The sequence below is a fragment of the Salvelinus sp. IW2-2015 genome, linkage group LG15, assembly GCF_002910315.2.
Source record: "Salvelinus sp. IW2-2015 linkage group LG15, ASM291031v2, whole genome shotgun sequence".
Lineage (NCBI taxonomy): Eukaryota > Metazoa > Chordata > Actinopteri > Salmoniformes > Salmonidae > Salvelinus > Salvelinus sp. IW2-2015.
In genome coordinates, this window is record NC_036855.1 from 9,089,125 (window position 1) to 9,113,515 (window position 24,391).

Consider the following 24,391-nt stretch of genomic DNA (forward strand, 5'->3'; position numbering starts at 1 on the left):
AGGTCTACAATTTTTTTTCTGAGGTCTTGGCTGATTTCTTTTGATTTTCCCATGATGTCAAGCAAAGAGGCACTGAGTTTGAAGGTATGCCTTGAAATACATCCACAGGTCCAATTGACTCACATGATGTCAATTAGCATATCAGAAGCCATGGCATAATTTTCTGGAATTTTCCAAGCTGTTTAAAGGCACAGTCAACTTAGTGTATGTAAACTTCTGACCCACTAGAATTGTGATACAGTGAATTATAAGTGAAATAATCTGTCTGTAAACAATTGTTGGAAAAATTACTTGTGTCATGCACAAAGTAGATGTCCTAACCGACTTGGCAAAACCATAGTTTGTAAACAAGACATTTGTGAAGTGGTTGAAAAACGAGTTTTAATGACTCCAACCTAATGTAAACTTCCGACTTCCACTGTATATAAATGGTATGTATTCATCAGGCTTTTCTAAAGAACATAATACATCCCTTATTTCCATTTCATAGTGTMATTTATTTCCAAACTCCAACATAGTATATTAGATTTCAGAAAACATTTCTAGGTGAAACAAATCCCAACGTGGAACAGMGGTATTATTCTTCTCAAAATAAATAAAACTGGCATTATTTGACTATAAAATAAATAAACTTAAAATAAAGACATGATTCCAAGCTGTAGCATATAGTTATCACATATCACACACCAGAGTATATAATTACATCATTAATGTCAACAGTCAAGAAACAAACCTTGCTTTCACACCAGTTCTGTACAGTATAAGGAACCGTACACAGTGAATTCAAAGCACAAAATACTTCTAGAATACACTGAAACTTGCATCTCTAACATCTCTATCAGTAGACATACAAATACTGCCATTTGTCAGTTTGGGTTGGGTTGGTAATCAGCTAATTCAAAGAGCTGCAGCTCCCAGATTAACTTCAGTGAAAATAAGCTTTAAAACAGAAGTGAGATATGAAACTGTCAGTGTCTCTCTGGAAGATGGCAAAACTGCATGGACATATCAATAATTCATTGAGAAAGCAAAATGGTCATGCTTGCATTGACAAAAGAAATCACAAACACGTTTTGTTAAAATTACAAAACCACAGGCACAAACACAGGGTAGGAAAGGAACAAGGTGGAACCCCATAAGTGATGAGTTAATGTAATAGATAGTCAGGCCCCCTACAGGACTGGCACAGGCATGACAGGGCAAGCATGCATGCGTAGAGAAACACAGCGCCAACCGAAGAGTAGCTACCGCCACCACAAGTAGCCAGAAAGAGAGAGAAAAGGAAAACAAAGTGTGAGAGACGGAGAAAGAGTTGTGAGACAATCACCATAGTTACTGCCTGTATGGCGGTGTAGCCAGAGAGAGCAGCTGTCACTCATATTGAAAGGCAATAGGAGAAAGCAAAATGAGAGATCCGTCATCTCCGCTCAGATTGTATGCTTACCAGTAGACCTGCACTGAGTGCTTGAGTTAGACTATAACACAATGCACTCATTTGTCAAAGTTTCCAACTAAAACTCAAAAGTAAAATTGGTGCCAGAACAAATTTGTGCAGATTTGTTGCAAGCCAACAATCGGTGTCATTTAAGTATGATCGGTATATAACCTATATACCCCAAAATAGATACATGGGTGTGTACAGTAATCGTGAGGCATTGCTGTGTTGAATAAGAGCTGGAATTGAATTCCCCTGGAAAATCAGCAACATTGTTCCAGTGCTAAGAAAGACTTAGATGTATTCTGTTTTATCTCATTGACATTACTGTAAACATGTTTTTTTGTGGCGCAGACAGTGGCTTTTTTTCTTTGCCATGGGGTTTAAGCAATTGAATTCCAGCCCAAGTGTAGTGTTGTTTTCCATGGGTATTTTCCTAAGGTGTTGTGATGATAGCTTGAAGGCAGGTTTGGAATAGTAAATATGTAACAAGGCCGTCTCAGACTCCCCCCTCCCCTTAAACAGGTACCGCCCCTGGGCTCAAGGTACAGTAGAATAGCAAGCAGCCACAATATGAACATACTCATCTGCAGTTAGAAAAACAACAAGCAAGCTTGCAGAAACAATCAATAAGAAAATGACTAGAAATGGTGGTTGCCCCGCAATGTGTGTTGTTTTTGCTCCATTCAACAGAACCCCACAATGGATTTCTGTACTGGGTCGCAAATTGGCCTGCCTTGCAACTTGTCCCTTTAGTCTGTCGTCTCTCTGACTACAGTTTTAAGAGGAGGGCGCTTTTTGAAGGACCTGTGCCCTGCCATCCCTGTGCGAGCCAAAGACTTTTAGGAATCTGCAATAAGAAAAAAAGCAAACAAAAAAAGCAAACAAACAAAAATGACACGACATGTTAGAGGTGATGCATCAAGACACGAGGAAAGTCATTCCATGACATTCCTTCACATTCTGACAATTATTGTGGCAGATTATGTTTCCCTAGAGTTGAGTCTATGCTGCACGAGAGCATGTTTCTGACCGTCAATGGCAAATCAACGTACAGAAAACTTGAGGCTACATGTGTTAATCATTTTCAAACAGAGGAATATCACCTGGTTGCAATACTATGTTCATTCATCTACTTTGACTTATCAATTGGCTCAAGCATGCAGAACAACTCCGTATCAAATAAAAAACTAAGCGGGGATATATTATTCATTCTAAAAAATAAATTAATCATATGCCAATGATAGTGGTGATAATGGTGGTGGGTGCGTTACCATGTGTCTCAGAATGAAACGTTTCTGTCGAGAAAACCACTGTAAACCTAACACGACATTCAGTAATTTAGGCGCTTCAATGAAGCCCCACTGTCAGATTTTGGAGGAGAGTCAACAACAGTTTGTATAAGAGAATACATTACTAGTCTGTTGTACCATCCTAATCAAGATACCATGCAAGCCATGTTCTTTTTTCTTTACTGTGTAAACAGGCATGTCCTCTTTGAAACATGCCACATGCAACAACTGATTTAATTTGCGAAGCAGAGAGGCAATCTTACAGTAATCCCCTGCCAATGATGGTTGCTGCTCAAGTGCAGATATGCGATGTACTGTTAATGAAATGCAGTGGAGGCTGGCAGAGCATAACGAGTCTCCCTTTTAGGCATGCAATAATAGCTATTCCAAATAGGAATTGATATGTTTAGATGCAATGCTCTATGGGAAACCATATTTTGTTGGTCAAATAAATCAAGAAATGGACATTGGTTATTATTATTAGTGCTAGAAGCAAGGCGTAGCTGATATGCAGTGGAGGCGTGCAGAGCATAACGAGTCTCCCTTCAGGCATGCAATAATAGCTATTCTAAATAGGAATTGATATGTTTAGATGCAATGCTCTCTAATATGAGAAACTGTATTTTGTTGGTCAAATAAATCAATAAATTGACATGAGTTATTATTATTAGTGCTAGAAGCAAGGCGTAGCTGATATCAACAGGGGTCGAGACAACTTAACTTGGTTCTGACAACTTATCACATCCACACGTCTTCATACACACCAACAAACACTTCTCCAAAATTTGTTTCAACGGGTGCAAAATGGTAGAACGTAAAAAGCCCAAGTACAAATGTAAATACAGTCCGTTGTTCTGAGAGTTCCGTCTCAAATGATTCTGTGATATTTCTGAAACACCAGAGTTCAGGGGGGTTGAAATGTCAGGATATTTGTGTTTGTTGGTCCACCCATTTCCCCTCTCTCAAACAATGACAATTATATGTATGTCATAGCACCTTTGGCATTTGTGTCGAAAAAGACCTTGATGTAAGATGTGGGTACGTATCCCTCTTCGTCCTCGTTCCTGCGCACCCGCGTCCACCCGTCACCCTTATCCTCCTCTATGACATACAGCAGCTCYCCCTCGGTCATGGAAATGGTGCCTTCGTTCTGACCTGAGAAGGGGAGACAGGAAAGAGAAAACAGCAAGTTACTGTTATTTTACAGCTGACTGTGTTAAAATGTTACTTACTTCCAAAATGCCTATGCTGCACCAACAGTAGATCGTTAATGTGAAAAACTCTCTCAGGGTGATGCAAAGCACCAAGTTCATTTGCAATCATTTAACAATAACCTATGTAATGACATAAAGTTTACATTTCTGAATATGCCCCGATGATTTAAATCCTCTTTGCAGACCTTTTTTTTTTTAACATGACGGAAGAAGCCGCATCCTTGTTATTTGACCCAGGCGAGACATCTGTTCTGAAAAATACATYAAACCCCAATCTAACAACAACACATATTTCCAGAAGGGGCCTTGGCATACCTTCAAAAGGGTAGAGTGATTTGCAGGTTCCGATAGTGGGGAGTGGGTCCTCGTAATCAAAGTCGTCATCAAAGTCGGTGCTCCCCCGAGATTTGAGGTGATGCTCTGTGCTATGATCCTCTGTGTAGCTTCCGTCCGGGCTAACCACATGAAGAGCAACAGTAAAGACCAACAACATGGATACTATATGTGTCATTTTTCAAGTCACCAGCCTCCACTGGTGCAAACCCAAATATATCATTCAAGGTTGCACATATGGCCCTGGTGAGATTTGTCAAATCCATAAACCCATACATTTAAATCAGTATTAATACGCATACATTGAGTCAATAGACAGTCCTTGTCAGATATATTTAGAGCATAATAGATCATGTGCAACAAGCCCACAAACAAGTTTTAGTAAAAACATATGGTAATCTCTTGTGACAGACATTGTTAGCTAGCTAGCGTGAGGTTTGGTTGTGTTTTTTTCCCCGTCTGCTAGTCCACCGTTTCTGAGATATAGTAAGGGGCACATAGGTTCTACCTCTCTCGGTTGACATGTGCACAGTTGTTGTTGACTGGTGTAGTAGTCTGGGAGTTGTACAATCCACTTGGTGGYCTGTGTGGGTCACTCTTCTCTGCTAACCTGGTCTCCACCTCTACCAGCCAGGCCTGCAGACAGACATCAAAAGGTTTAGTCTCAACAATACTTGATGATACATTTCAAGGTTTATTAATCGTCCAACAAAATGCTTACCTTCTCGACAATGCAACAACAACAATAAAAGATAAGAATACGAATATAACAATACGGACATACATGAACTAGCGTGTGGAATACCACTCCCTTTTTCTTTATTTTGGATCGGCGTGGGGAAAATGAGGGGAAAGTCAGCGGTGAAAGACTCAGACACAGGATTCAAACCCAGATCTTAGTGTGTGGTCTGGAGTCGTCAGCACCACCACTGGAACATMCTCTGGCAAACATAAAATATCTAACATGCATCGACATGGATCCTTTGTAATATTTCAACTTACTTCATATTTCCTTGATTCCAGTTGTAACTTGTCAATATTTTGGCAGATCTCCTCTAATCGTGGGTCCACACTGTTGGGGTCCCCCATGTGTGGGTTCTTTATGTACACGTCCTTCATTTTAGACAGAGCATCCCTACAACGCATTCATACATTCATATTGAAGAATTGTTCCCGTTTTTAAATAGACCAGAGTTAGTTTAAAACTCCTTATCTAGATTCAGAATTGGACTTTCACACATGTACTCTACCTCTGATCCATCTCTTTTTGTATTTCCTTGTTGATGTCATTGATTTTGGCCTGGAGCTTCTTCCTCCTCTGTTCAGGAGGCAGGTGACTACAATCTTCAGGGCCAGAACCCTATGACAAAACAAACCACCAAATAAACACCCAGACATCCTCCTACTAAAAGAAGCCTAACGCCATGGAGCAGTGACTTTTATATATGTTTAATGTCTTCATCTACCTTGCTGTGAAAAGGTTTTTGCCCCCTTTCTAATTTTCTCTACTTTTGCATATTTTTTATACTGAATGTTATCAGATCTTCAACCAAACCTAATATTAGATAAAGGGAACCCGAGTGAACTAATAACACAATAATTAACATACTTGAAAACCGACAAATGTTGCTGAGTTAAAGCAGTTCTGCATGCAAGAGTGGGCCAACATTCCTCCACAGGGATGTGAGAGACTGATCAACAACTACGGGAAGCATTTGGTTGCAGTCATTGCAGCTAAAGGTGACACAACCGGTTATTGCGTGTAAGGGGGCAATAATGTTTTCACACAGGGGAATTTGGCTTTGCATAACTTTGTTAACTAAATAAATAAAATAAGTATACTTTTTTGTTGTTGTTATTTGTAAACTCAGGTCCCCTTTATTTATTATTAGGTTTTGGTTGAAGATCTGATAACATTCAGTGTCAAATATATGCAAAAATAGAGAAAATTCCGAAAGGGGGCAAATACTTTTTCACTGCACTTTATTGTTGTCAGTAACAATGAGATCTGAGATGAGCATATTTAGTTGAAAGTACACCCTTTCGATTCCTCTATAGTGATGTAGATTGCATTTGTAATGTGTGCATTACAAAACCCCAATCATCAACCATCTGAAGAGTTATGAAAACAGTAGTGCTTACCAGCTTGAGAGAAAGCTTTCCAAGTGAGGGGAGACAATGGGACGAAAAAGACACAATGTCAACATACGCTTGAAACTTTGAGACGGAAGTATGACACTGTACAAGCAGCAATGAAGGGTTGTGGACATTAAGATACATGGCATGTCAGTCTGAACAGTTAATTCGCCATTTGCAGCATTTTGTCCACCTACAGTATAAACAAATCTTAAACAACATGACACACACACACACACACACACACACACATCAATCGTAAATTGGACATTTGGACACAGTGCCAGAATAAACAACTTCCATACGATTGTCTGCAGGTGGTAGGCCAGGTTAGATGCCATTCAAAGGGAACGAGCAACAGTAGGAGCCACTATCAGTAGCCCATAGGCACCACATCAATGTCATAAGCACAGAGTCAATCTCCCTGTACACAATCAACTTACCCCACGCTTCAGACTCCTTAAGCATTGCATTTTATGTTTGGAGGTCATGAACTCGTTGAGGCGGTGGGAGAGGGGCTCACTGGGTTGCTGGGGAGACTGGGGGCCGTTGTGCACGGCACCAGGTGATGGAGAGGTAGGGGGGGGAGGGGGTGGTTGGCGTGGGGAAGCTAACAAAGACATAAGCTATGGGTAAGGGTCATGGAGTGGTATGGAACAAAACAATAACAGAACGAAATCAGGAAAAGTAACACCAAAAATAATGAAATGATGGAAGAACAACAAAGAATCTGGTTACCAACACTTAAGACGGCAGCGGTTAAGACACTGTGTCCAGCACAAGTTAAACATTTAGATAAATAGTGTTTCCAACAAGCATTTATTTCATATTACAAAGAATCCCTCTGCAGTCCAGTCGGACACCAGGGCCGCGTTCCGTCGGACACCAGGGCCGCGTTCCGTCGGACACCAGGGCCGCGTTCCGTCGGACACCAGGGCCGCGTATCCGTGGACACCAGGGCCGCGTTCCGATCGGACACCAGGGCCGCTTGAGTCGGACACCAGGGCCGCGTTCCGTCGGACACCAGGGCCGCGTTGAGTCGGACACCTGGGCCGCGTTCCGTCGGACACCAGGGCCGCGCTTGAGTCGGACACCAGGGCCGCGTTCCGTCGCGGACACCAGGGCCGCGTTGAGTCGGACACCAGGGCCGCGTTCCGTCGGACACCCAGGGCCGCGTTCCGTCGGACACCAGGGCCGCGTTGAGTCGGACACCAGGGCCGCGTTCCGTCGGACACCAGGGCCGCGTTCCGTCGGACACCAGGGCCGCGTTCCGTCGGACACCAGGGCCGCGTTCCGTCAGACACCTGGGCCGCGTTCCGTCAGACACCTGGGCCGCGTTCAATGATGAGAGTGGACAGGATTCCTTATTCTTCATGTCAGAGATGTGCGTGTGTTCGTCAACATATATTTGTGCCTGAACATTACACAGCGTGGTGCCCTGCCGAACGCGGCCCTGGCTAGTACAGTAGGTAGAGGACAGTCTTGTGGACTGATGGTGTTGTCCTTACCTTGTTTCTCTTGATGAAAGGCCACAGTTTTCCCCTGCTGTTGCTGCGGCTGGGCTTGCTCTCCCCTTGCGAGTTTAGATAGCTGGACTCTGACACTGTCCGCCTCATAGACAGACTATAGTCCTCAACCTCTACGTCGCCAGGTGGCTCGAAGCCAGACTTGTAGGATTCCACCACATGCTTGGTGTCCTGTTGGGGATAGTGAGTTCATTAATGTATAACAGACAGAATATTATGAATATTTACCAAATGCATTTCAGCTTGAGGGCACCAAAATGAACCAAATTGCAGAAACTAATTTGCACTTTAAAGTACAAGTATTCCTCACGGAAGCCAACTTCAAAACTACAGCATTTTAAACTCTTATCTGGCGCAGGGAGACACAATTACAGCAAAGCCATGGCTCTTCAAACACACCACAGAAAGCATTTTAGAGTACACGTGCTGATCTAGGATGAGTTTTATCTTCACTATAATAAATGAATGGCGGTTGGGGGGCTGATCCTGGACCAACACTGATCTCAGATACATAGTAAAACTGAGTTCACGCTACTGTATTTATTTGTATTTTTTTACCATAAGTAAATGTATATGTCAACAAATGCCCCAAAACTGGATTCCTTTGAGATATAGAATAAAACTGGTCACTATCGGTGACGACACCCATGTTGACTTTGCCTAGCAACAATCACATTTCATTAATGTGAAAGTGGGACAGCCATTAAAGAAGCACCAAAGTCAGCGTTTTGATGGTGTAAATAATTGATCTCCTCCTCCTATATTTAGTGGGCTGCTAACCCTTTACCGCTTCAGCGAATAGAACRACGAACAACTGCAATAATATTCTCTCCGCTCTTTTATATAGAAATCCAGTCAAATGATGTCACTGATATGTATAACTGATTTTTCTATGCACTTTCCTCRCAGTTTGTCACTATGTAAAATGACTGTACATAACAAGAACCGTGTTATAAACATGCAGTAGCCCTACTAACCATTTTTGGCTCTATGGATTCTGCTGCGTTGGTCATGCCATCTAAACATTTGCCAACAATAGGTAGCACTTTCCGATCGACCTCTGCGTAAGTCTTCATAGACTCTCCCACTCTCTCTATACGTTTTTCTTCCATCTCCTGTAGTTTCTGCAGTAAAGAAGACATTCTTAGATTAAAATAGGATTGTGAGTTGCCAAACACATACAAATCAGTTATATTGTGAACAGGGTGGATGTGAGTACTGGCAGTACTTTACTAGGACTGAAATAGGTGCCGGTACTCCTTTGGGGTGCCTGTACTGTTGATGTATTGGTGCAGGAGCTCCATAATAGTTTTGAGCAAATATTCTATGAGGTGCAGTTGCTCAAGCAGTAGAAATGTTGAGGAGGTCCAGTGAGCTCCTGCCCAAGTCAAGCACTGAGCACTGGTGAATGCAATGAGTTTCTCCCCGAAGCGCTTCCAGTCAACCGGTACTGTGAGTGAGGTGAACTACCTGAAAGATGTGAGGTATGAGGGTATGATAATGTGCATTCTGCTCCTTGTTGAACTTCTGCAGGAAGGTGAGGTATTCATTCTTGCTGTCCTCTGCCACTTGGTGTTTCATCTGGGCCTGCTGTCTGGCCTGTATACCGAGAGGGAGTTCAGAGAGGGTTTAAAGATTTGCACGCACGCCAACAAGTGGGACTGTAAACCTTGCGTGGTTCCACAGAACATTGACACAGTACATTGTGTGTTAACACGCATAACACTGAACAAAGTAAAGTCAATATTTAAAAAATGATAAACAGAATGCGAATAATATTGAACTGAAACCCCCATACAGACATATAGTATGCTTGAAGTACCACTGTCGTTATGGTCCACAGCGTGTTGTAAAAAAAATACCCAAGCGTGGCCTAGGACTGTATACAGTGTGGAGACTTTATTCACCCCAAAAAATATATTTTCATCAAATGATCACGAGAGAGTAGAACCAACCCGCCCTTATCCTCTTATTACAGTTACATTTATGCATCTGACATTCCAGGATCTTAACCGTGTCAATGAATATTTCATATGGCTCTGCCACGTCGAACAAGACAAGGAAACACGGCTAAGGGAAGCGCTTAGGCCATAGATACATTAGTGGCAGGAAACTAGAATTCTGTGGCTTTCCTTTCCTCTTGGAGGGAGAGAGGAGTGTTGATAGTGGATATAATAAAGCATAGTAGAGTTATACAAATGATGACCTAAGGGTTAGTATGTGTGTCAAAGCTGAACTATGCAGTGTTACTTTGCTGTGAGTGGGCCTCCCCTATAGTGTCAAGAATGTGTATTTTACCATGCCAGGAAGTCAAAACCATTAGTTAATGTCATGTAATGCAGCTCCTCAATTCACATTTAATGTTTATGATGACCAGATGAAGGACACATTGACCATAACAAACAACAATAACAAAAGAAAACAGGTTAATTTAGCATGCACATACTCCACACAGATACAGGATGAACACAGACAAACTGTCCACTGACAGGACAAGACCTGGATGGTGTGTCAGCAGACCGTTGAGGACTGTATCCATAACAGGACTCAGAGCAAACAAACAAAACATTTTGTATGCATGACATTATACTTTGCAATCTAAACAATGATGCATTTTATTTGTGCCTATATTTATTATGTGTTTATATATGAATATGTTTATAGATGCGTCTATTGACTGTAGTGTCATTCAATTACCATTTTGAAATAATGTACCCACTAACTAACCACAGCAGTTTCTTACTTTAAATACCCATTCCAATCCATAACTGTGTCCCTTCCAAGTCTTTGGAGATCTTATTTTGAAATGACGTTCCGAGTGAAACCAGCAATAGTACACTATATATACAAAAGTATGTGGACACCCTTCGGCTATTTCAGCCACACCCATTGCTGACAAGTGTATAAAATCGAGCACACAAACATGCAATCTCAAACATTGGCAGTAGAATGGCTATACCGAAGAGCTCAGTGACTTTCAACGTGGCAAGGTGATAGGATGCCACCTTTTTCAAAAAGTCAGTCAGTCAAATGTGCTGCCCCGGCCAAATGGAAGTGCTGTTATTGTGAAGTGGAAACGTCTAGGAGCAACAACAGCTCAGCTGCGAAGTGACAAACCACACAAACTCACAGAACAGGACCGCCAAGTCCTGAAGCGCATAGTGTGTAGAAATTGTCTGTTCTCAGTTGCAACACTCACTACTGAGTTCCTAACTGCCTCTGGAAGCAAGAACTGTTTGTCGGGAGATTCACGAAAAGGGTGTCCACGGCCGAGCAGCCGCACACAAGCCTAGGATCACCAAGCGCAATACCAAGCATCGGCTGGAGTGGTGTAAAGCTCGCCGCCATTGGACTTTGGAGCAGTGGAAACGTGTTCTCTGGAATGATGAATCACACTTCACCATCTGGCAGTCCGACGGACAAATCTGGTTGTGGTGAKGCCAGGAGAACGCTACCTGCCTGAATGCATAATGACAACTGTAAAGTTTGGTGGAGAAGGAATAATGGCCTGAGGCTGTTTTCATTGGTTCGGGTTAGKCCCCTTAGTTCCAGTGAAGGGACATCTTAACAATTCTGTGCTTCCAACTTTGTGGCAACAGTTTGTGGAAGGCCCTTTCCTGTTTCAGCATGAGAATGCTCCTGTGCACAAAGAGAGGTCCATACAGAAATGGTTTGTTGAGATCGGTGTGGAAGAACTTGACTGGCCTGCACAGAGCCCTGAACTCAACCCCATCTAACACTTTTGGGATGAATTGGAACGCCGACTGCGAGCCAGGACTAATTGACCAACATCAGTGCCCAAACTGGAAGCTAGTCACCACAGCAATGTTCCAACATCTAGTGGGAACTTTTCCCAGAAGAGTGGAGGCTGTTATAGCAGCAAAGGGGGGACCAACTCCATATTAATGCCCATGATTTTGGATTGAGGTGTTCGACAAGCAGGGGTCCACATACTTTTGGCCATGTAGTGTATGTCTACGGGTGTACATTGAACATAGAGACAGATCCTTAGTGACATACAGACGCCTGTTAAACCTACCTTGAGATAGCACCGCTATAAGACGTGATGGAAAACAAAAACAGAGTTAGTTTCAGAGCACTACAGACAGGTTTTAGATGTCCTAATTATGTGAAAGTTGTATTAATTTATTAGTAATGTACTGAATTAACTATTAATGAACATCTAGACTGCAAAAAGGCTTGAACTACAGTACCAGTCAAAAGTTTGGCCACACCAACTCATTCAAGGGGTTTTCTTTATATTTACTATTTTCTACATTGTAGAATAATAGTGAAGACATCAAAACAATGAAATAACACATCTGGAATCATGTAGTAACCAAAAAAAGTGTTAAACAAATCAAACTATATTTGAGATTTTTCAAAGTAGCCACCCTTTGCCTTGATGACAGCTTTGCACACTCTTTGCATTCTCTCAACCAGCTTCATGAGGAATGCTTTTCCAAAAGTCTGAGTTCCCACACATTGAGATGGTTTGGGATGAGTTGGACTGCATATTATGCTGATCACTTTTTGGCTGCTTTTCCTTCACCCTTGTGGTGGATGAATCAGAATTATTTGGGTAACATAGATCATTTAAGATGTCTTATCTGCATAATATGTCTATGTGATATACTTGTTATTGTCACTTGGGGCCCAGAGAGGGGAGAGGTCAGGCTTGTCTTTCACATGTCTCTGGTGCTCTGCAGAATATCAGAAAGGGAAGAGGACAGGATGGAACATTGTCTTCATATGTGAATGTATCTGTTAAAYCATGTGAAGGGATGGTGTGATTAATGGGGAGCCAATTACTTGTCTCCACAATGTCTGTGCGCAAGTCACTCCCTCCTTTGGCATTGGGGGGAGGTGTATGGCAGTGTCTGGAACCATTGTATGTCCTCTCTGATGTTGCACTTATCCTGGGATAGTGTATGACCTAGAGGCTCACTCCCCTCAGTGAGCTTGTCCAGGAGAGGCGTCAAGAAGGGGTTTTACTTGAGATGGGAGTATCTAGAGTTGACATTTGAGTTATGCCATTGGATGGGGTAATGGTTCTGTGCTATGAAGTAYCAGGAACGAGATTAGAAACTCGTCTTAGGGACCAAACTGAACGATAATTTATATCGAATGCTATCTGGCTACGGGATACTCCTTTCTCAATTAAAAGTCCCTTTGTGAAGTGTTCCTAATATCTGTGGTTTGTCATGTAGGTTGAGAGGGGTGTATCTTGGCTATAAAAGATCTTTGTACTTTTGTGTTGTCACTTTTCAATGGTTCATTAGAAATGGTGCATCATTGAAAGTCAGTGCTATTGCAAAACTCTTATTATTAAAGATGGAGTTTAAGTATAACTCTGACTGGTGTGTGAAGTTTGTCTCTCTCCTCATTTGGTAATGCAGAAATTAACCACCACACCCTGCGGTCCAACTCATCCCAAACCATCTCTTGGGTTGAGGTCGGGTGATTGTGGAGGTCAGGTCATATGATGCAGCACTCCATCACTATCCTTGGTCAAATAGCCCTTACACAGCCTGGAGATGTGTTGGGTCATTGTCCTGTTGAAAAACAAATGATAGTCCCATTAAGCGCAAACCAGATGGGATGGCGTATCGCTGCAGAGTGCTGTGGTAGCCATGCTGGTTAAGTGTGCCTTGAATTCTAAATAAATCACTGACAGTGTCACAAGCAAAGCACCATCACACTTCCTCCTCCATGCGTCACGGTGGGAACCACACATGCGGAGATCATTCGTTCACCTACTCTGCGTCTCACAAAGACACGGCGGTTGGAACCGAAAATCTCAAATTTGGACTCATCAGACCAAAGGACAGATTTCCACCGGTCTAATGTCCATTGCCTGTATTTCTTGGGACAAGCATGTCTCTTCTTATTATTGGTATCCTTTAGTAGTGGTTTCTTTGCAGCAATTTCACCATGAAGGCCTGATTCACGCAGTCTCCTCTGAACAGCTGATGTTGAGATATATATGCTTCACAGAGTTTAAGTAACAGACATTTGGGCTGCAATCTGAGGTGCAGTTAACTCTAATGAACTTATCCTCTGCRGCAGAGGTAAGTCTGGGTCTTCCTTTCCTGTGGTGGTCCACATGAGAGCCAGTTTCATCATAGCACTTGATGGTTTTTGCGACTGCACTTGAAGGAACATTCAAAGTTCTTGACATTTTCTGGATTGACTGACCTTCATATCTTAAAGTAATGATGGACTGTCATTTGTCTTTGCTTATTTGAGCTGTTCTTGCCATAATATGGACTTGATCTTTTACCAAATAGGGCTATCTTCTGTATACCCACCSCTACCTTTTCACAACACAACTGATTGGCTGAAAGGCATTAAGGAGGAAAGAAATTCTACAACTTTTAATAAGCCACACCTGTTAATTGAAATGCATTCCAGGTGACTACCTCATGAAGCTGGTTGAGAGAATGCCAGGAGTGTGCAACGCTGTCAAAGACAACGGGTGGCTACTTTGAATAATCTAAAATATACAATATATTTTGATTTGTTTAATACTTTTTTGGTTACTACATGGTTCCATATGTGTTATATCATAGATTTGATGTCTTCACTATTATTCTACAATGCAGAAAATAGTACAAATAAAGAAAATACCTTGAATGAGTAGGTGTGTCCAATCTTTTGACTGGTACCTAATGTGGAATAAAGTTTTTTTATACTTTTGACTATGGCATTGCTTGTATGGTTTTCAACGAATTTCATAGGGAAGGTGACTTTGTACAACAGTAACTGACATGCAAAATGTATATTAACGTTTAATGATAACTTATTCTGTTTGGTTAGTTCATGTTAGCTTTCTGAGATTCTTGACTTGTACATTTAGGGGGTACATTTCACTGCGTGATGTCAATAGTGCCTGAGAAGGTTTGCAAACTGTTTGCATCTTTGTACAGTTGTAGGCAACCGTGCAATGTCATGGCTAAATCAACTGAAATCAACTCTTTGACTTGGTTTAAAGTTACAGGTGATTTGGCCAAATGTTTTTAACACTGCACATTTGCCCCCATCCCTACCATTGATTTTTGGTTAGTGGTGGTTTATGTTAACTGGAATTAGCAGTGGATGTTTAAACTCAATCTTGTTGCCACTACTGTACATTGAGCTAGCTTTGTTTCTACGTTGGACAGATCAGATACCTGATAGACATGGAAAAACWGTTTTTTGCAATCAATACTGAAATAGCACTTATCTAATCAGTACTGAAATAATTGCAATGTTTTTTGGAATCGGCATTGCACTGGTACAGTAACACGGCTTGGTTAGCATCTGAGGAATTGAGTTTAGAGCGAACAATGAGAAAAGCCCATTGCTGGAGCGCCATGAAGCACTATACCATTGTCTACCAGCAGTGATTCATATTTGGATCCTACCCCACTTCCAAGAGGGACACAGCATTCTCTTGTCAGTGCAGCTGTTGCCACGCAAACCATGTTCACAGCTTTATGAGTAGGAGTAGAGTGGAGTGGCGACTAAGAGTAGCTGCACATTCTCACACACACACACACAGGCACCAAACGCACACGCGCATGTGTGTGGGCCCACCCATGCACGCACGCACACACGTGATGAGCTCAAGTCAAATGTGTGTAGGAGTGAACATTTCTACGTCAGTCTATAACTTACCTTTTCGATGTCCGCTTTAGTCACGTTGATGTCAGCATCAATCTTGTCGAAGTACTGCTGGGCTCTATCCGCCTCCTTACAGTCTCTCTCAAATCTCCGTTTACTCTGAAAAGAAGCAATTCACATGTCAAGTTGGAATGGTTCAGTCGTGTATCTCTTCAATTACTCCTACCTCAGGAGGACACTTACGGATTCTAGTTGTTTCCAAGAATTCTCAATGTGTTGCTGAGCTCTGCGGCCATCATGGAAATGCTGCCAAAAAAATGGTATATGTTAATCTGTTAAAATCCGCATAAACAGCAGTAGAATCATTTGTGGTTTGAACCCTGAACAGTTTAGTATCTAGAACTAGACAGTCAAGAGACTTCTACATCTCTTATGAAATATCTTATGACGCTCCTTATGATGATTGGAAGAGCTACAAGCACACAACATCCCCACCAAAAAGACACATCTACTCCTTAGCCATTCCATGGAATCAAAACTACTGAGCCAAAACTAAACTGACTAAAGAGATTTGCTGATGTGTTTATTCTTGACTAATGTAATGCTCCTCACAGCATATACAACCACCTCCAAGGGCACTTACGGAATCTCACTGAAGGCTCAAAAGGCACTTCTGCTTTTGTTGTGAGTTGAATTTAAATGATAGGAGACGTAAACCATTGGTGTGGCTTTCAAAGCTAATGTTCAATGCCTGGTATCAGGACCTCATTTAACTACACCATGTTCTAGTTGGGAATTTTATAAATGAAAAAACATACGTCGGAGTGAGCTATCGATCAAATCTACCTTTACTACAGGTTAGAAATTCGAAATAATGCAACAGGAATGGCAGGCCTGAAATAAGCTGGTTTCAAAAAACTAAAAAGTACTAACTCTCTCGCTCTGAGCTGAGCCATGGTCAAAGACATGCTGTCAGACAAGAGGCCAAAACCAAAGCCTTACAAAAGTGTGTGTGTGTGTGTGTGTTATACATTGCTCACATCATACACACCCCTCCCCCCATGTCATATTAGTTCCAGCCACCCAGCTCCAGAGAGAAGCCTGGTCCAGAGAGAAGCCTGGTCCACTTATCAGCAGTGGAGGCTACTATGGATGGGTGGGGGCACTAGGGTCAACCTGCTCCCAATCCATTGACCTGGATACTTGACCCAGTTCTACCCCGGGATTTATTGGATGGGCTGGTGTAAAATGATGATCAACACCATGACAGATTATCAGCTTGATCCCTGGCTGTGTTGGACAGAGCAATGACAATCACCAATGACATAATAGCATTTTTGTATCTGCTCCAGCAATTGATTTTGCACATTTGTTGATCTGATTGTTATGTTTTCCAAAGCACCGTGCACTGGTTGACCCGGGATTGGCTGGTTTGGTTCAGATCATGTGACAGCCATAATCTCTGGATAGCCTCACTACAAAATGGTTGAGCTACCAATGATCACGATCTGGGAGAGTTCAAGTCATGTCTGAACGAGCGATACACAGGAAAAGGGATGTTTTACCGATTTCCTCTCTGCTTTCAACTCCTGGATGTATCGCGTCAGCTCACAGATGATGTGAGTGGTGAGATCCTCAGCCATGACCTCGTGTTGTCCCGCATAGTCGTTCAGCTCGTTCAGGGTCATCAGRAAGGCCCGACAGGACGTGTACCTGGTAACAAGACGAGACGTGACCACGAAATGTGTTTAAAAACTTTTTTCACATTTAATCACGACAGCTTTATTATTATACATCCTGAGAAATACTGATGTCATACTTCTACAGAAGATTATCAGCACATTCCACTATCAGAGAGGAATATATTTGGTCATATAATATGATAAGAAAAAATGTATAAGTACTATATATTATGGACTATATAATATTCAAAATTATAGAATTTACAGACCACTTTGACAGGGTCTTTGAATGACAGGACATACTTAGAATTCGTTTTTTGTGATTTTGTGACTAAGGAGGGGAAATAAGACATGGATAACACCCTCATTTGGAAAAGGTTATATGGACACCCCTGATGCTTAAACCAATATTTCACTTCAGAATTGGTTAAAATTAGGTCAAGGTTAGGGTAAGGATTAGGGTCAGGGTTAAGGGTGGCTAGTCGGTTTAAGCGTCATGAGAGTCCGTATAGCCCTTCCCCCCTCATCTGGCACTACTTTCTTCAAAGGCTTCCTCCCTTGCCTTAAGAAATGTCTCTAATTTTCTCTCAAACAGTCACTATGCACACGTGTCTTGGAATTGTCCAACTGTTTAGCACATACAACGAAGGATAACTTCTTGATGAAAAAAATGTATCCATCTGGAAATAACCTTGGATTTAGCTACACAGTAACCTCCAGGGCAAATATGGAGTGTTTCACAGCAAGCCATGAAAGTCTAGCCATGTTAATCTGAAACAGCTATTTTTATCACTAACAGCCGGTAACAAGTGGAGATGGGAAATCAGCTAATTAATTACATGACTTCATGAATTCATCACAAAAAGAATAGTCACATTAATGTGCACGGTCAACCTGAAATAGTGAACATTAATCCTTGATGCATTTACATTTCACTCACTTGTATTCGTCTTCCTCTCTTGAGTTTTTCTTGGGCTGATATTTTTTCGATAAGTTTCTGTTACGGAATGGAAACAAAATTCAGTACAGGTGTAGAAAACATGTAATACACTGTAAATGAGGTCACTGTGGAGAAATACAGAGGGACACATGTAAACAAAAATATAGTATATTTGTGTAGTCATGGGGAAGGGACGCCCAGTGACAGGATGTCAAAATCTGTTGATGAATGGACGGGCCTTAAGCGGAGTGACAGCCACCTGCCTAAGCCTCAGGAGAAGGTCTCTCACAGTGCTAAATCCTGCTTTATGGTGACCCCTAACAGAGAGGGGTAATCCAGAGGCCTACTAATATATTTAATGGGCAACTAGAATTTTGATCCTGACAAGTCACAGATTATCCTCTGTGTACCTCTGCATCTGGGTCTCTTATGTACACATCTCTATGAACAACAGCGTGATTGGACAAGAAAGAGCAGCATGAGAGGGGAAGTCATCCCTTAGCTTTAATGTGAAACTCAGGATGATTCATACAACTGGGGATAGAGCCTTCCTGTGAAAGCACAACTGTATGTGCAAGATTCATCTTGAAATATCATCGTACTATCTGTACAATGACACTTATGGTTCAAAAGAAAAATGTAAGATATTTCACATCATGTAATATAATATGCATCTTCTGAGTGGACTATCGGAAGCAGAATTCCAGAATACATTTCTCCCCATGAATCACTGGTAGCCTCCACTCACTGTGCTCTGCTCCAGACCATCTATTCTTATGTGTTGCTAAGCAGATTGCCAGACGTGCCAGCCACCTCTTTTTGTCTGCTTGCAGCCACATGACAAATCTGGATTTGCTTCGTGCTTCTACACCTGCATTGCTTGCTGTTTGGGGTTTTAGGCTGGGTTTCTGTACAGCACTTTGAGATATCAGCTGATGTACGAAGGGCTATATGAATAAATTTGATTTGGATCCTGACACAACAGCACATGGTGCAAATTCCATACGCCCAGATTCACGTTAACCCTTTGGAACTAAAATGACTCATAAGACCCTAGTCTGTCTTCTCAGGACAGTTTAAACCCCTGCTTTTCTTTTGGGGCTTTTGCCTAATTTATAAAGGCTTAATTCATCCATTCAGTGTCCAATCCGTGCTGTCCATATTCTGATGTGTTTAGTCTATGGTTTCCTAAATCAATATACTACCAACTGTACCATCAACATGTGTAATGAATTCAAATCTATTATGGTTGGTGTTGAAAAGTCACAATTTAACAAGACACCTCATATGCAATCTAAAATGGTGCCATTAGTGATACTGGCTGGAGAACAAAACACACCCATTGGACAATCCAGTTCAGAGCTGATTGCAGCACTATTGCTGAGGCACAGAAAACCCCTTATAATGTTCTCCAGATACAAGGTTAATGTTGGTTGATTATGCATGCAGGAATTTGCTGGTGTGTATTCCTTGGTGAGTGAACGGCAGACAGCGATGCAACTCATCCACTGTCCCCGGGGACTACTCTGTCAGAGACTATCACTGTCTGGCAAGTACTCCCATATTATACAGTGGGAAGCTCCCAAGACCATTGGAGGATAACAAATGTGGGTCATTGCTATGGATAACCTAGTAACCATGGTAATGTGTTACCTACGCAACCTACACTTCCGGTTGCATCGAGATAAAGGCCTGTATCTGTTTCTAATCCATCTCACTTTGTTGTTACATAAACTACCACCATTAGGTACGCCTACATTCATCTCTGAATTTAGAACATCACTTTGAAGTGGGCTGATATTTCTACATTTATTTGTGCCCTTTATTTAAGCAGGTAGGTTATTGAGAAGGCATTCTCTTTCAACTACAACATTGTAATGTGCAGTGATAGACTAGAGCAACGTAATATTACTCTACCACTGGGCCCTGTTGGCCTGGTGTATGCATGTCAGAAATGTTGATCAAAATCTGAATACCACAGATAATTTTGTCACTCTTTGCGAGCATTACCTCGTGACATTACACTTGATTGTAACATGACTTAKACGACATTGGTGATACAGGCTCTGTAGTGTTTTATCAAAGTTACTCAAATCAACAAAACATACCAAAACATGTTTTAGTAGTCCTGTACTCAAGCGGGCACACGTCCGCCATGAGAGACAGACAGTATCAAAATGGGGAGTGAAGAGGGTAATGTTTTCCCAGCCCTTACCTGATTTGCTTTGCATAGCTGATTTCAATTTCAGATCTCTCCTTGACAAATTTTGTATACTTCTCCACAAACTCAATGCCCCAGTGGGTGTGTTTTTCCAAGTTGTCAAACTGGTCCTGTAAGAAAAGAAAGAGAAATTAAAATGAGAATAAATTATAAAACAAAGCAGTAAGTTAATTTTCAAACTCACAAAAAATAGCTGGCCCTGGCAAGACTGGCTCTAAAGCAGCATGTAGCCTAGTAGTTAAGAGCATTGGGCCAGTAACCGAAAGGCTGCCGGTTCGAATCCCCTAGGTGACAATACTGCCGATGTGAGCATGGCACTTAACTCTAATCGCTCCTGTAAATCGCTCCAGTGTCTGGTAAATTACGTGAATTATCTCCGTGGCTTTTCTTCCTAAAGAACATTGTTTTATTTTGCAGGCTTGAGGCAATGTTCATGAAAAATGAATAGCAATGAGCTATTATGGTTAAATTAGAGAGGGATAGTGTACATCAGTCTTTGTTGAAACACTAGGTCTGTAATTCTGCTGCTACTTTACTTTCTGCTGTTGTACAGCTACAACTGTATGTAGGCCTACAACATAAGATACAGGAGGCAAATTGTGAACATAATAGCACTATTGTCGTTCAGTCAGTGCGGTGGGATATGTATTATATGTTATGCACTCAAATGAACAATGTGGTGGCGGGTTACTTTTGCATCTATGCAATGCATTCAATAGCCTATTTGTGCACGCGCGTAGGCTGGCACATCTAAACAACTTAATAAAATAAAAGAGCAATCCTATTGAACTATAGGCTAGATTCCATTTTCCAAAAGAAAACAATCGTTGCAAATATTGAATTCGTTATGTTGGACTGTAATAGGCCCTTTTGTGAGCGCAAAAACGTTCTGTTCGCTGTTCTAGAGTGTCAATAGCCATTTCATTTATTCTTCTTCTTMTTATTATCATTGTTATTATAATAAGGTGAAATGAGACAGACAACTGGGAAGAAACACATTCCCAAATGCGTTGCCTACAATAACGCGCTCGCTACAATGTTACAAATGAAACATGTTGCCAGAGTCGCTACTATGTCGCTGTAGCTACTGTATCTCAATGCAGCTGTAGGCTACACGCTGTAGCGCAGCTACTGTATCTCAATGCAGCTGTAGGCTACACGCTGTAGCGCAGCTACTGTATCTGCAGAGTATAGACCAGTGGTATGGACCCCATATGCAAAGGCTTTGTGATTGTAATAGGTTAATAGGGAATTATAGTGTAAGCAACTCTAGCTTTACGCGTAGACAACATGGGGGATAGATATTGAGGTTCATAAGAAATAAGTATATCCATCACCGTGACTAAAACCCGATTCTGTAGCCAACAGCGCAACAGTCGACCAGTATTGAATCAGCAACTGTTACTAGCCTATACCTCCGATAATGAAGCCTGCATGCACGCGCAGAGAAGCATCATGGCAGCATGAGCGTTATGCTCGCTCGCTACTTTGTTGCAAAGACATACACAAATACTTAGTACCTCAACAGATCATAAGGTTGACCATCAGATAAAAGCAAGAACAAGTTTCATTAACGGAAATATTTACGCAGTTCTACGTACCCACAGCTCCGTCCCCCATCTGCAACTCATGGTCTCAGAGCAATTTCTACCAAATGATCCACGATTTCTAAGCATGCGCCCAATGGTATGTTCAGAACTATATCTGAGTACAAAGGTTTGTGTAGCTTTTCACCGACACATCCTGTCATTACAAATGGTGATTTGCCGTCAGATATCGGGTTGATTGCTGCTCCTACATGTGGGGCATCCATCCGCCTAGCCCGATAACAGCACGCGGCCGCGCGCTTCACTGGGGAATCTCTCCTAGCTGCTGCTGACCGGTAGTATAGAGCGCTTGTTGTGATGTATAATGAATGGATAAACGTTGTGATACTCAAAACGGCGAATATTTGTTATTTCAACGTGAAACTATTCAACCCATATCCTACCACAGTGCATTCGGGAAAGGACCCCTTCCCTTTCCCACATTTTGTTACGTTACAGCCTTATTCTCAAAATGATTAAATTAAATGTTTCCCCAATCTACACACAATACCCCATAATGACAGAGCGAAAACAGGTTTTTAGAATGTTTAGCAAATTAATAAAAAACGCATACATAAGTTTTTAGACCCTTTGCTCTGAGACTCGAAATTGAGCTCAGGTGCATCCTGTTTCCATTGATCATCATTGAGATGTTTCTACAACTTGATTGGAGTCCACCTGTGGTAAATTCAATTGATTGGACATGATTTGGAAAGGTACAGATCTGTCTATATAAGGTCCCACAGTTGACAGTGCATGTCAGAGCAAAAACCAAGCCATGAGGTCGAAGGAATTGTCCGTTGAGTTCCGAGACAGGATTGTGTTGAGGCACAGATCCGGGGTAGGGTGCCAAAAAATGTCTGCAACATTGAAGGTCCCCAAGAACACAGTGGCCTCCCACATTCTTAAATGGAAGAAGTTTGGAACCACCAAGACTCTTCCTAGAGCTGGCCGCCCGGCCAAACTGAGCAATCGGGGGAGAAGGGCCTTGGTCAGGGAGCTGACCAAGAACACGATGGTCACTCTGACAGAGCTTCAGAGTTCCTCTGTGGAGATGGGAGAACCTTCCAGAAGGACAATCATCTCTGCAACACTCCACCAATCAGGCCTTTATGGTAGAGTGGCTAGACGGAAGCCACTCCTCTGTAAAATGCACATGACAGTCCGCTTGGAGTTTGCCAAAAGGCACCTAAAGGACTCTCAGACCATGAGAAACAAGATTCTCTGGTCCGATGAAACAAAGATTGAACTCTTTGKCCTGAATGCCAAGCTTCACGCCTGGAGGAAACCTGGCACCATTCCTAGAGTGAAGCATGTTGGTGGCAGCATCATGCTGTGGGGATATTCTTCAGCGGCAGTGACTGGGAGACTAGTCAGGATCGAGGGAAAGATGAACAGAGCAAAGTACAGAGATCCTTGATGAAAACCTGGTCCAGAGCTCTCCGGACCTCAGACTGGGGCAAAGGTTCACATTCCAACAGGACAATGACCTTAAGCACACAGCCAAGACAACACAGGAGTGGCTTCAGGACAAGTCCCTGAATGTCCTTGTGGCCCAGCCAGAGCCCGGACTTGAACCCAATCTAACATCTCTGGAGAGACCTGAAAATAGCTGTGCAGCGACGCTCCCCATCCAACCTGACAGAGTCTGCGAGGATCTGCAGAGATGAAATGGGAGAAACTCCCCAAATACAGACTTGAGGCTATCGCTGCCAAAGGTGCTTCAACAAAGTACTGAGTAAAAGGTCTGAATACTTATGTAAATGTAATATCAGTTTTTATACATTTGCAAACATTGCTAAACACCTGTTTTTTCTTTGTCATTATGGGGTATTGTGTATAGATTGAGGGAGAAAAAAAAACAATCAAGTTTAGAATAAGGCTGTAACGTAACAATGTGGAAAAAGTCAAGGGGTCTGAATACTTTCCGATTGCACTGTACAGAAGTTGCAGCTGTAGACCACAAATACAGTAGAACAGAATTACAAAATAAACATGATACATACAGGCCTATGCAATGGTGTAAAGTACTTAAGTAAAAATACTTTAAAGTACTACTTAAGTCGTTTTTTGGGTCTCTACTTTATTATTTATATTTTGACAACTTTTACATTACTACATTCCTAATGAAAATAATGCACTTTTTACTCAAAACATTTTCCCTTACACCCAAAAATACTTATTACATTTTAATGCTTAGCAGGACAGGAAATGGTCAAATTCACACACTTATCAAGAGAACATTTCTGGTCATCCGTACCGCTTCTGATCTGGTGGACTCAGTAAACAAATGCTTTGTTCGTACATTTGTCTGTTTTTTTTGTGTGACCCTGGCTATCCTTAAATAAAATAAAACAAATTGTGCCATCTGGTTTGCTTAATATAATGAATTAGAAATGTATACTTTTACTTAAGTATATT

The 24,391-nt window shown here is 41.9% G+C and overlaps 1 protein-coding gene across 3 annotated transcripts; it reads right to left on the reverse strand.

The window, feature by feature from the left end:
- Positions 1-416: 416 nt before the first annotated feature.
- On the reverse strand, positions 417-22,230 carry LOC111974714 (formin-binding protein 1). Of its 3 annotated transcripts, XM_024002662.2 has the most exons (18): positions 21,986-22,230; positions 20,379-20,494; positions 18,164-18,220; positions 17,107-17,254; positions 15,785-15,847; positions 15,596-15,700; positions 11,976-11,990; positions 9,407-9,535; positions 8,914-9,060; positions 7,919-8,107; positions 6,854-7,036; positions 6,417-6,431; positions 5,525-5,634; positions 5,277-5,409; positions 4,783-4,910; positions 4,257-4,396; positions 3,724-3,882; positions 427-2,285 (listed from the first exon to the last, which is right to left on the reverse strand). In XM_024002662.2, exons 1-18 carry the CDS (start codon positions 22,058-22,060, stop codon positions 2,278-2,280), a joined length of 1,920 nt encoding a protein of 639 aa, XP_023858430.1. In that variant the 5' UTR covers positions 22,061-22,230; the 3' UTR covers positions 427-2,277. The 3 variants fall into 3 exon arrangements, with proteins under 3 accessions (XP_023858429.1, XP_023858431.1, XP_023858430.1); XM_024002661.2 differs by having other exon boundaries at positions 417-3,882; XM_024002663.2 differs by lacking the exon at positions 11,976-11,990 and having other exon boundaries at positions 417-3,882.
- Between the last annotated feature and the right edge of the window lie 2,161 nt (positions 22,231-24,391).